General features: G+C 40.2%; 1 protein-coding gene across 1 annotated transcript in view; it reads right to left on the bottom strand.

Moving 5' to 3' along the window:
- The window catches only part of LOC108724885 (protein gooseberry-neuro), a 28967-nt gene extending 22145 nt beyond the window's left edge, over window positions 1–6822 (bottom strand). The window contains exons 1-2 of the mRNA XM_018451579.1: window positions 6673–6822; window positions 3088–3401 (exon numbers count right to left, since the gene is read on the bottom strand). Coding sequence (XP_018307081.1) covers window positions 3088–3401; window positions 6673–6721 — 363 coding nt within the window. The 5' untranslated portion in view covers window positions 6722–6822. The remainder of the gene's footprint in view (window positions 1–3087; window positions 3402–6672) is intronic.
- Window positions 6823–13801: the final 6979 nt, after the last annotated feature.

Raw genomic sequence — 13801 nt, forward strand, 5'->3', positions numbered from 1 at the left:
AACGATTCCAATGCGCGGTTGCTGATGGATGTCCGCAAAGTGAGCTATCCATAGGATAGCCACTCCATGCCACACGGAAGTATAATAACGATCAAGTACAAAGTATCCAAGTCTGTAGTACAATCCAAGCCTTTCATATAAGTACTTTTGTCTTGCAAAAAAAGTATACTGTGTATACTTTTGAAATTTAGAAAAATTATATCAAAATGACATGTAAACTTAATTTAAGAAAACTATATGTACAAGATGACCGTATAAAATATCATATTATTTTGTTTATATTACGTAATACAATAATTTTTAATTAAATTGCTATAAAATCGATTACTAAAGCCTGAAAATTTGATAAATGGTGTGATTTTCGTGGGTCACCTTTATCTTACTAAGCGAACTAGAAAATTGCATTCGCGATTTATTGAAATTAACAACGTTTCAAAAGTCGATTTGTTCCTTTGTATAAAAAATAAAGTTCATATATAACTTCAATATCACGATCAAGATCGAGATTATTCAGATCAAGTCCATTTAACTGAGATTGCAGGAGATACTGGATGCAGTGCAGCTCATAAGCTCGTATAGTGTTTCAAAGATTTCTTCATATATCGTGATTCCATATCGGGTATCAAGAAAACTTCGTCGCCACACCTCCCCAGCATCGTCCCGCTGCGGAGCCGCGAAAATCTCCGCACGTACGCACGCGCCGATACCGATCGGCGTTATCGGCGGCGCGATCGAGAGACGGCGGCGGCGATCGATCAGTGCGTGCCGAACGGGCGATTCGCTAAAGAGAACGAGATAAATAAAGAAAGCGCGTGGTAAGATCGAGTGAGCATTATCCCGCGAGCCAAGGTGAAAGAACTGCCTTTTGCCTTTGCCGAAGATTTAAAAGGGAGAAGAGCGGGTGGAAGAATGAAGGAGAGCGGCGATTTGAGAGAAGCGGAAGAAGGAGAAGGAGACAGGAGGGAAAAAGAGAGGAGAAAAAAAAAGGAAAAGGGGGTCGTCGGTGTCGATCGCTATCTGCCGATCTCAGAAACAATAACGATCCTTCTGCCAGTGGTGGCTAAGGCGTCGGGTCCCGGGCGATGACAGGAAAGAGAGAGAGATAAACGTAGACCCGGCAAGGCACCTGGACTATAGGAGCGACGAGGAAAGAGAGGCGCCCTGCGGGCCTCGGGGCCCCAGGAACGCCCCCTTCCAACATTAAATGCCGTATTAATGCCGGCCACGACCGGCCTGCCTCCACGACTGCAGCGGCGTACGTGTTCTCGAAACCGTTTCTCGTTCCTCCTCTACGACGCGGACGGCTCTCTTGTCGTCCTCTCGTCGTCTCGCCCTCTCGTCCTTCGTAATCCGCCCGTCCATATCTGCTCTCCTTTTTCGAATGATGTTTTTCGGCGATCCCTCTTCCCTCTTTCTCTCTCTCTCTCTTGCTCGTTCGCTTTTCCTCACTCCCAAGAGCTCTCTTTTCTTGCTCTCTCGCCTTCACATATCTTCTTAATTTCTCTCTCCTGCCTCCTTTTATATCCTCCTCATCATTCCTTTCTCTCTTTCTCTCTCTCTCTCTCGTTCTCTTTCACAGACACTCTTTCACTCTCTCTCACATTATTATACTCTCATTTTGCTCATGCTTTGCTTTCTTTTGCGTTTTCGCTTTCACTCTCATTCTCTTCTGACTGGCTCTTCCACAATCTCTCTTTCTCTCTCTCTCTCTCTCTCTCTCTCTCTCTCTCTCTCTCGCATGTATTTTTGCACTCACGTCCCCCGTAGATTGATACATTTTCTCCTTATTGTCGCCCTTGCGGTCGATGCACATGATACTTCTTTCGAGCGAGATTTATCTCTCTATCGAGTAGATCGCCCTCGGCAAGGGAGGCGTTTCAGCATCGATGGGAGGGACAAAATATCCCGTCCTATCGGAATTTCGCACGGTTTCGGTTTGAGAACCGCCGTTGATCTTATCGCGGAGACACGTAGAGATATTTGGGGCCTTCCCGAGATCCGATACCTGACTTTTGTTGCTCCGAGAGAGGAGTGCTACCGCGCCGGACGATCGACACGATCGCAAATAAAAGCAGGACGAGCCCGGGGGTGAATCAGGATTCACGCCACTCGGCCAACGAAACCGCCGGATTAAATAATCAATTTAATTTCCTAATAATAGTTCTTGGTGACATCATCATTCGCTTTCACCTTTGCATATTAATTATTTTTGTTAAAAAAAAATTGTAGAAAAATAAATTTAGATCAGAGACAGCAGGAAAAGCAATAATTCTCCCTTATATATTATATAATATGATTTTTGCTGATGAGGAATTCTTTCAGTATTTTTTATATATTTATATTCTCTGCTTACATTCCGTAATTTACTAACGCCTACGTCGATAGCAACTCATAATTAAATATGTCCTCAAACTCAGCGTTGACGTCGCGTACGTAATTAATCTTTTCTCTCTTCACGGTAATATCTTCCTCGTGTATCATACGAACGAAGCGTTTCTTTCTGTTTTCTTTTTCTTTTTTCTTTTTTTTTTCTTCTATCGGAAAATCATCAGATGGTACATCGGGATTGAACGGTGCAACGCGGAAGAGATTATTCACGGAAAAGCACATTTGCATACTCGAAAATCCAGACGCGGAGGTGTTACGCCAATGAGGCGTGGGTGTAGACGGCGGTCAGTAAAGTATTAAAGGACACGCGAGTCGCCTCGGGCTGCTCACGTACCCTGCCGCTCTCGCCTCGTGCACAAGATTAAAAAGCCCCATTGAGCATGATCCCCGAGAGAGATAGAGACACGAGTAAGCGCGCAGAAAACGTCCACCACGTTCGATCGAAGGGGTCGAACGATGGCTCGCGGGGTTCTCGCGAATGGAAAAATGTCCGCGTGACCGGAATAATGAAGCAATAGCTTGAAATCGCTATTATGCCTTCGTATTCGTACAATCGTAGCTTCGTGTGTGTGGTGTGTGTGCGTGTGTATTTTCTTTTTATTTTTTAATATACAGCACCTCTTCTTGATTTATTTAAGATTCTATTTTTCCGGAGGGGTTTTGTAACGGAGATTTATAAAACGCGTGAATTCCGCTCACCTTCATAAGTTTATCTCTAATTTCCCAAGAAAATATTCCCGGATTGTCTCTCTTCAACTCTTCGATCCTAGTCTCGACTTCCGGCGTGGCTACTCGCGGTTTACTGCCGCCAATCACACCCGGGCGAATGGATCCAGTTTCCTGATATCGATTCAGGATCTTCGAGACGCAGCCGTGTGAGACTCGAAGCTGCCTGGAGATCACGCAAGGACGAATTCCCGAGGCGGCCATTTCTACGATTTTTAAGCGAATGTGATTAGGAAGAGGTCGCCCATTAATGAAGACTCCACCTAGTTGATTCATCCGTCCTTGTCCTGCAAGCAGAAACCGACAAATTATAAAATCTATTGTTAAAACAGCAAATAATTATCAATTACAAAATAGGTATTGCTAGATATTTCTTAGATAGAATTAATTGAAAATGCATCGCAATCTTAAATCTTAAATTTTTTTTTAAAGTGTCTATATATTTTTACACAAATTTACTTCTCAAAATTTATTTGTTCTAAGCAACATTTTGAGAAGAGAAGTAAAGGAAATTTTTAAAACGAACAAATCGGTTAAAATATTAATAATAAATAAGCGGATGTGTTCATTTTCTCTGGCAAAAATTACAAAGACGATCGGCGAATAATGATACCTGGTTCTCATTGGAAAAACGAGCGACAAAGGTAACAAACCGCGGAAAAATGTGGTTTCGTGAGCGGCCTCGTGGCCGCGCAATTGCGGTGATTGAGCTTGAAATTAGCGGCGGAATCGGACCGGGGCGCAAACATGAAATCAGATAACAGGAGCGGCGTGCACTCTCATACGGCTGAGGATACCAAAAACGCGGCTAACAGCCGTAAAATTGAAGAAGTTATGCGCGCGAGGAGGCGTGCACCGGGCCGTTTCCAGCACTAACGAGTATAAAGCCGGATCGTTAGTCGAATTAGCCACCCTACCGTACGTGACATTAGCTCCCGTATCATCAGGCCATCCCGGGTAAACGCGCGCGCGATGCCGCACGCGTAATTACTATGTTTACGCATTACGGACGCTCCGTGTACACAGAGCGGAGAGACGGGTAATTATAATAATCGTCTGAACGCGCGCGCGTCTGAAACGACGGAATCTCATTGTCGATGGAATCTGCTCGTCGTAATCCTCGTGGATCTTTTTCGAAGGATTCTCAACTAACCTTCGACCGATATTAAAGATAATCGTCGTCTTTGTCACACCGACCTGGACGGCCTACTTGCGTCGGGACGCCTTTTGAGACACCTCTGTTCTGGACGTCCTGCTGTGCGCCCGGCAAAAGTCACGTTTATTGTAACTGACTTTTGCGAATGCTATTTTAACAGATGCTTTATGAAGATAACATGCTTTAGACTGTGTAATAAACAAAAAAAAATTCGAGAATTATTACATCCTCAATGATCTTTGTATGGAAATTACAATTAATGTTCTTGTAATACGATTTAGATTTTAACAGTTATTTTATTATTTGTGTTACATTGTTATTTATTAAAATAGTAATTTTTTCAAATCAAGCAGATGATATTTTTTTCTATTTGTCGAATAATAATCAATATAATTGTTGGATTCAGACTCGTTTCTGCCAATGTAGATTAATTTTAATTTCAGTTTAATTTACTTTTTATTTCTTTCTAACTCTTACAATTAGAACTAGAAGAAGATAAAAAGTAAGTTAAACCGAGATTATAATTAATCTACATTGATAGAGGACATCAAATAAATTAAGCACAATGATCACGATATGTGCATTATCTATCATTTTTAACGATCTCGCTAATTACCTACTTAGCAAATACGATATATCGTTTCGACAATTTGCGGTTAGTGTTACCGCGATGCGTTTCACACAATGCGCCTGAGGGAAAATTATGTCACGCCTAATAAATATCCATGTCCAATACGGGGCATGATAATATCAAATGTAGATTTGTCTTATTCAATTTCGAAGCGCGAGCTCGTATTAAAGATGAATATCAATTAAATGGCAGCGAAGGGGAATGTTTAATGTACGGCCAGGCGCGGCGCGAACGCGCGTTACCATTTAATTTACGACGGGATCGCTCGCTTTGGACAGGATTGATTTATCAAAATCACACGGCAGTGCAATCGATCGAATGTGTGTTAATGGTGATCGTGACTGAATTTAATTATCGTCTTAATAACCGTGCGCGAACGTGACGATTAAGCGGCTGCATTGTTATCGACGTGGCGTTGCGTAAATTATTTAATCGCAGTAATGAAATTTTCAAATGCGACGATTAACGTCAGTGTAATTCGACGCAAATGCACCCTTTTACGCACGCCGTTATTATCGTACGAACGCCGTCAGAGACGCACGCGGCCAGATAAGATCTGAGAATCGCAATTAAGAAATGCAAATCGCGAAACTATTCCCATTAAAACATTATACATTATAATCATTGAGAATTGTATTTGAACAGCACGATTATAACTTGCCACAGTGCCTAATTAATTTATTTTAAAAAATTAATAATCTATGCAACAGCTCTTTGACTGTTTAAAGATCGCGAGTATTCGATAAAGGATTATAGAAAAGATCCATGGAGGGGGGGGGGGGGCTTAACTGGTGACGTCGAAATTAGACCGGTAGCGTGAGAAATTGCGGAAAATGCTATAGAAATCGAAACTTAAAGATCCTGCTTTACCGATTATTTATTTATAATAAAATAATTAAATCGATATACATGAACAGTTTAATAAATTAGTAACTTTTTAAAAGGAGGCTATGTTATATGCAGTAATAAGAATTTTGATTTTTAAAAAGTTAAAAAAGTTACTAACTTATGAACCTGCCCACGTGCATCAATAAGTCTGTTCGCGTTGCTTGTACTTTTTGCACTCAGCATCTTCGTTTTCTTTCTTCTAACATCCGAATATATATTTATCTCCTTTTAAGCAAAATATTTTGAGGAATTCAAGCAACGTGAACAGACTTATTGATGCACGTGGGCAGTTTCATAAGTTAGTAACTTTTATTCTAGATCTAATATCAAAGACCTCTGAAGAGATCTGAAAAGGAAAAATAAAATCACAAATGAGACTTGAGATAAAAATTATCGTGTATATATAAGTTTCGGAGAGAAGCAGCATAAGTTTCGGACAGAGTAAACATCTCAAGTAGTATGGAACATTCCAACAATATTGCAGCAACGTGGTGTATCCCAGATTTTTCCTAGATATCTCTAGGATAATACATAACGATAATAAAACATTTAAAAATTGAATCTGTAACGATTAAAAAAGTGAGTTCAAGATAATTTACACTATGAGTTTAGTCCGAATAGTTTGTTATTTTAAAATAATATGATAAAATATATTTAACTTCTCGAAATTTCTCTAACCTTGTCAAAAAATCTCAGAAAAGAGACTTCAAGATTCCCAGAAAAACTTCATTGTTTTTCTAGATACTATATTATCCAATTTCTGAAAAAAATTTTTATAGAAATGTGAAAGAATATCAAGAATCTTTCTACATGTCTGTCTTCATTATGCTACTTAATTTTGATTCAATTCGATAATTCACGCAATTTTGATGCAAAAACTAACCTTGAAACATATATCCGCCAAAAGTGGGTCTTATCCCGCTGATGTCCATGCCGGTGATTCTCGTAGCGTTATCCGAGTAACACAATTATTCTCACACACACTATCAGAAGAAACTCCACTCTCGTCACTCTCGAGCCAGAAAATACTCGTCCTTCGCATTCGCCACTCGCCCCAAAAGGAAAAGACTCTTCGTCGAGCATCCAAATCCAGAGGGAGGAACGGTCGCTTTGGTCCGAGATTCCAAGTATGTATAGACACGAATGGTCAAGTAAAATCTCGTAAGAGAAAAAGAGAAGGGAAAAGAGGAAAACAGAACTGGAGGGCGCTCTACCGGACGGAAGGAACAAATAAAACACGGCTGTCTGTCGTATCCGAGTACAGGGGATGAAAATGGTATTTTCGCGAAGTTGCTACGGTTGTCCTCGAACGCGGGGGAGGGCGACGTCGCGATCAAGCACGTTCCTGAGCCGGGAAACAAGAAAACGAATCGGCAAAGTACACGTTGCTTTCGTTACGAGGGGTACTGCGGCAATAACGTGTCAGCTGTGGGGTACCGTGTGTCCCGTGTGTCTCTCCCTCGAAAGAGAGAGCACCGAGGGGGGCTCATGTCCGGACGTTGGTGCGGAGGGTGGAAGGGGGCTCCGCTGTTCTCTCTCGCTGGGACTCATGATACCAGTGGGGTCCCACTACTGGCTACGCCCTACCACGTGGTTGGCAAACGAATGCCGCACAATGGGCGGCTCTGCCCACGGGGCCGCCCACGGAACGTGTCGTCGCGGAGGATTGCATCTCGTGTGTATCACAGCTACTGATATGTGTATGGTACACCGGGGACGATAGCGCGGCAAGCGAAGTGATTGCCGGTTAGTTAAGTGAATTTCGGGTGGAACGCGTCGTTTATAATGCGAATTTGGATCTTAAGAATCTTCAACCAAGTGAAATAATTTATCATCTATTAGAGATAATATGCTCTTTGCGTGCAATAAAAAGAACGGAGTAACGAATCCCAAATTCTTAGTTCCATCTTCATTCGTATCCTCTCAATTTTTTCAACGTTTTTCTGTTGTATCTTCTTCAATTAATTACATTTTAAGTTACTAACTTTTAAATTATCATAAATATTAAAATCGTTTTTCAAGTTTTTTTTAATCCATTGATTTGAAGATTTACGGTCCCGAGATATTATACATCTCGAAAGTGCCGGCTTCGGCGACGCTTGTCCAAAGTAGAGAGATATTTATAACCGTCACTGGAGTTAAAATAATAATGAACGCATAATGGGCCCGGTATATATTTTTCTAAAGAACTTATTCCATAAACGTGTCTGTATACCTGTTTGTAAATCTCTTTGGTACGGTAGCAAAATCCTGGCAAGCCTGAGCTGTAAAAACCTCAGGGGGTCCCATGGGACTCACCATTCTACAGGATGGATTTTCTTTTGGAGGGCTCTTGAAAATTCTTCTCGCTGCTCACGAATACGGATGAAGGAAATCCGCCGTAGGTGGCTGCAAATATTTTGTATTTCATTTCATCGATCCAAGGTTCAGTCAAGATTTACAGCTGATCAGCGAGACGCAAAAAAATGTTCCGAATAAACTCTGTCGGAGTTAGAAGTCAATTTATATATGATCGACGTTGCGTAATTAGAATTATGTAGAAGAATAGTTTGAAGGTATGTAATCACATAATGTGACTGATTAGACCGTGAAAAGAATGAAGTTGGCTTAGGTATATTAGAAATTATGCGTCTGTTGCTGATTGCAAATTCTGCAAATTACATTGAAGTTTTTCAATGTAAACTTACCAAGTGTGTTCTAAATCGTTACTATGATAAATTCGCGAAACAATATTCATGATATTATTATAATGATGATTATTCATGATATAGTACTGTAAATTGAGAAAATATACAGTGATTACTAAAAGTTTCCGGCCAACATATAATTTTATGACCATTTTTGTGTATTAATCCATTTTTGTTTATATTATAAAATTCTTGTTGTAATAATGATATTTTAAATACTAGAATATATTGAGTACTTGTATACGATCTTTATTTGTAAAACTACTTTAGCTAGGTAATACAATCGTAAAATTATTTATTAGCCGGAAAATTTTTTGGTAGTTGCTGTATCAATTCGTTAAGCAAAGATTGCAGGAGAATATACCTGAGATAATTGCGTTTCCAAATAATCGTAGAAAATCGACAAAAAATTTCTTTCTTCAACACATTTCCTAACACATTTTGTCTTATATATATGCTCTTTGGATTTAAAACTGTAAGCACTATTAAGAAACGATTATATTTGAAGCGTTACGAATTGTTACTACTATATCCTGACAGATACGTTCTGTCCACTTCGATTATTAAGACATTTCTAACAAGTTCGTCGATAACTTTTCGAGTCGATTATATCAGTGCAATTTCACGACAGGGAGCTAAGAAATATTGCCTCTTCGCTTGTGCTTTAATCAACCGTTTCTTCCAACCTTACCTTGCCGTTAACATCAAGTTTGACAAATCCGATTGGATATGTGCTACCGATGGCAGCTTGGAGAAAAAATCTTTTTTGACAATTAGTCGATGGAACGGGGCGTGACATTGCGAAGAAAGAAGTGTTGCGAAGTCGCATTCGTTCCGTACGTTTTCCGGGCGAAGGTAGACAAAGGCTCGGTTCGATAGCTCCGTGTGACAGTATTTTTCGTACATTGTCTAGGAGTTGGTAAAAGTCGCTCGACTTGACTATGGTCAAGTGTCGCTGGTAGGCTAGGTATCACCATCGACCCTCGTAGAAAAAAGTTTCGGCTCGATTGGTCCCTCGCGACAAGGTCGCACAAACGTTGAAGAAGATCGTGCGGGGAACGGTGTCAGGTAGCACGCTGTAACGCGGAAGAAATTGATTAGTCGATTTTCGAAGTCTCACGAGGCTCTCGGAAACCGGACTTGTTCTTTGTCGAAGACCGGACGGTTTTGTCGCGATCGGCGTCTCGCCTGAAATCGAATTTGCTGCCGTAAACGTTGTTCGTTTTTGACCCTCTTTCTTCGTTCTCCATTCGGCAGGGGCTGATCGGTACGATGATCCCGATACGTTCCGATTTTACAGCCAAATGCCAAAATGTTTAAATTCTTCGCAGAAAACCCCGCAGAATCTAAATCTATAGAAAACAGATTTCACGTCTCTCTTTCTCTTCAATATCTTTTTCTTAAAAATCTTAAAGTTTAATTTTTTCAAGGTTGAAAAAAATTACTTTTAATAAAAAGTTATAATTTGTTATCCATTATAAAAAGTAATTCGTTATTGTTACTCAAAAAGTATCAAACAAATTTGATCATATTTTTTCACCGAATTTTGATGAGTGACATCCAATTGTCAAAGTTTACTAATTGATTAACAAGAGATTTATAATGATTTATAACACTGTCCGACAAATTTAAACTTTTTTTTTAGACTACGAATGGGTGAACCAAGTGATTCATATAGATTTTTTGTCACTGAAAACGAATCCGTAAATAAAATTGCTCTGTCACATCAGGTTTTTAAGAATAACGATAACAATATTAGAAGTAAAGCATTATTTCCCAATTTTGAATGTTTTTACACTTTAAAATCAGCAATTACGAAAAATTTGGAATACTAAATTTAATGAAAGTCTTAAAGGTTTTTTATTTTATGCGATGTGCAGAGATTCCAATGTCACTACTATTGAAAACCATTTATCCCAGAGAAGTCCACGTTTCTCATACATACGATCGACCAAGGGTCGCTATTACAACAGATGTTGCGCGTTAAAACTTTTATCTTCTACACTGTAATTCGTTTCTACGCGCGAGGAGAAAGCGCGAGTTACCGCACGAATAAGAAACGGTTCTGTAGGCATAGCCGCTCAAATCGATCGCGGAGTTAGACTACTTGGTGGATTTAAACCGTGAAATAAAACGATTCCGCTTCCGCCGGCGATTAGACATCGATTAGACTCCTCGCGAGAAACACCTGTGCGGTCGCGTAATCACGGAACACACACAAGCCAAGACATTTATCGCGTGCTCCAGAGACGCGGCCGAAGCGGCCGAGGGAAAGATCGGGCATTTAAGGCTCGACCGAAATAACGAAGAAAAGAAAAGAAAAGAAAAAAAATGGACGAGAGGCGAAAGAAAGAGAAAAGAAGAGAAGACAGAAAGATGAAGAGGAAGCGGCTAGCGGGAGAGGAAAGAGGTCGGAGCATTTAGGAGTTCCTCGCGGCGGCGTTCCCGCTGCAGTTCTCGATTTCCGAGGGCAGCGCCCACTAAACGGCTGCATTAAAAATTCTAATGAAGAAAGGGGGCCAAGAGGGATATATCCCAGCTTTCTCACCTAGTTTAACATAACAACGGGCCTCGCGGTCTGGCGTAGAAAAGTCCGAAGAAATTCGTCCGTCGCGTTCACGCGTGTCCCCCGTATACGTACATGTTCGCCGCGTGTACGCACGTACACGTGTGCGTACGTCGAGATACGTGCATCCCGCTTTTGTGTATTGGTAATCGGTGCGGGCCTGCGCCGCGGGCGTCTTTGACAACGAGACTGATGTCGGCGTATCACTCATGAAGATTTATCGGGACTTAGACTAATTGCCGCTTTTAATAGAAATTCGTGCGCGCCTGGATCAACGGGACGTTGTCGAGATGAGTGGGACCGGGGTAAAGGGGGACCCCGGGCCTCATCAAAGGGACGTCCCGAAATTGTTTTGCGTTCTACGCTCGAATTCGAGTGGGTGGACGATGAGAAGGGCGACGATCGATGACCTTCGGGCCATTTCTTTCCGGTAATTGAATTGGAATCTTATTAGATGCCTGAAGTATCTATGAGAGATGTCGGCGCGGACATAAGAGAAAATGAACATTCATTTCTTGAATGAGATTTGACGGCCGCAGCATCGGATTCATACGAAAAGTCATAAAAGTCATAAAATACACTCAGAGGAAAACGTAGTGGTAGTAACTTAAAGATGACGTATAGTTATTAGTTATCTTAAGTTTAAAAATAGACCTCTGCCCTCTAAAGGTTAATTCTACATATAAAACTTGTATAGTTTTATATATATATATATTGTACAATAAAATAATGAATTATAATAAATCTTATTTAAATAAAAGCTTTCTGTAAGAGTTTAAAAATAGAGCTCCACTCTTTAAAGGTTAATTCTACATATAAAACTTGTATAATTTTATATATGTAGAATTAACTTTAAATAAGATTTATTATAATTCATTATTTTATTGTATTCTCTCTCTCTCTCTCTCTCTTTCTCTCTTTGCTTCAAAAAGTATAACACTGTTCCAATGCATAATAGTGGCTTTTCTGTCCTGTAAAAATTAATGTTTATAGTTGAATGAATTATTTTTATTTGCGATAATTATAAAACAGTTTATTTAATTATATATGCACATTAATTCTATATATAAAAAATCTGTATAGTTATCATTTTTACAGTTGCTACCATTATGTCTTTTTCTCTGAGTGTACAGCATGAAGAGATTTGAATACAGTGTGATAGAGGTATTACATTATCGGTTTGAAAAAATATTTAAGAGCAACAAAATTTCTTTTAAGAAAATTTCGTTTTACTATAAGTTCGATTTTTATGTATTTGGTTTTATACATTTATCTTATTTTTATCTTTTCAATTTCAAACAATCTTTATAACGAATGTGAAAAGAGAATTCGCATTTTTTCGAAGGACATATGATTAAATAAGTTTTAGGTGACACATCGCGAGCGGAAGAAAAACGTATTAATTATGTATTGTATGGCGTTTAACATCGGAGAAAGTGCGAGTTTGGTGTCTCTCTCCCGTGGAGTTACCAGCTGAATAGACGTTCACGAAAAACTGTGGTTTCAGCCCGGGTCCCGGTGTCTTTCTTTAACCGCCTCGTTAGACTACCAAATGCCCTAAATATCTTTTTGATCACCTTATTGAACGGATGAATGCGTCCTTTGCATAACTTTAGAACTGGGCCATTGCCGTCAGACGACCACCCGGCATTTAACACCGCGGAGAAAAAGAGACACCTTTTTAAATGCCTTCCGCGAGCGCGGCCAGAATTCATACAGAATTCACTGTTTGCTGTGGTTGATGCATTCTCCACGATGACGGTGTAAATTATTGGAGATGCGGTTCTCCATCGCGCAGTTCTCCAAAGGCGCGCATTCACGAGCTTCGACATGCTCGATAGAGTTTGTTACAGAAATTATTCACTGAGCCATCAAAGTAATTTGAAAGATAATAATTATCTTAGACGTGATACTTGAAAAATGTGCTAATGATTATCTCTCGAAATAATCATTTAAAGAGTATAATCTCAAAAATATTACTTGTAATTTTTTATAGAATTTATTAAAAATTTTCAAAATATATAATACAGAAAATTTTGATTACCAAATAAATATTATTAGAGTTAAATTAATTATACGCTACACTCGATTATTCTTAATATTGCTGATTCATCAACAGGAGTCGAGCTATTTATGAGCACAAAATCATTAGTGTCGACATAGCGGCATAACAATAAATAAATTCACAGACACATTTACCAAAACGCTATAATTAGCCGGGGTCTAGTCTGGATTCTTTTAGTGACTTTAGATGACGATGAGCGTCTCGGAAACGCAGTTTTTTCTACAGAAACTGCTGCACGGTGTAATGCGCGACGTCACATAATTTACGTAAAATTTGGCGATAAGTTCTCGCCGCAGAGGTGGCCGGATCCGAGGCGCGGTACCTTTGAGGGAATTAGTCTTATTGGGCACAAAATTGGAACAGAGGGCCCCCTGACCTCGCCTCGCATAGGATACACGGTCCATGCAGCCGTATGGGGGCCCATAAGGCTCACGACTCGTGGGGCCAGCCGAGAGAGGTCCGTTCGCGTATAACGAGCTGAATTATGTTCATACGGGCGTGCTCGCTGCCCTGACATTTTTGAGACGCATAGTTCGCAAGCATCCACGAACAGGTCCACCACACACGTAGGACGCTTCTTTCGCCTCTCGTCTACGCCTCCCCCTTTCTCGCCTCTTTTTCCTTCCCTTTGACCTTTCGACGTGCGCAAAGAACACCCACAATATTGGCCGCGGCGAGATGCATGATCGATAGA

Source organism: Mycetomoellerius zeteki, unplaced genomic scaffold (genome assembly GCF_001594055.1).
Source record: "Mycetomoellerius zeteki isolate Tzet28-1 unplaced genomic scaffold, Tzet1.0 scaffold312, whole genome shotgun sequence".
Lineage (NCBI taxonomy): Eukaryota > Metazoa > Arthropoda > Insecta > Hymenoptera > Formicidae > Mycetomoellerius > Mycetomoellerius zeteki.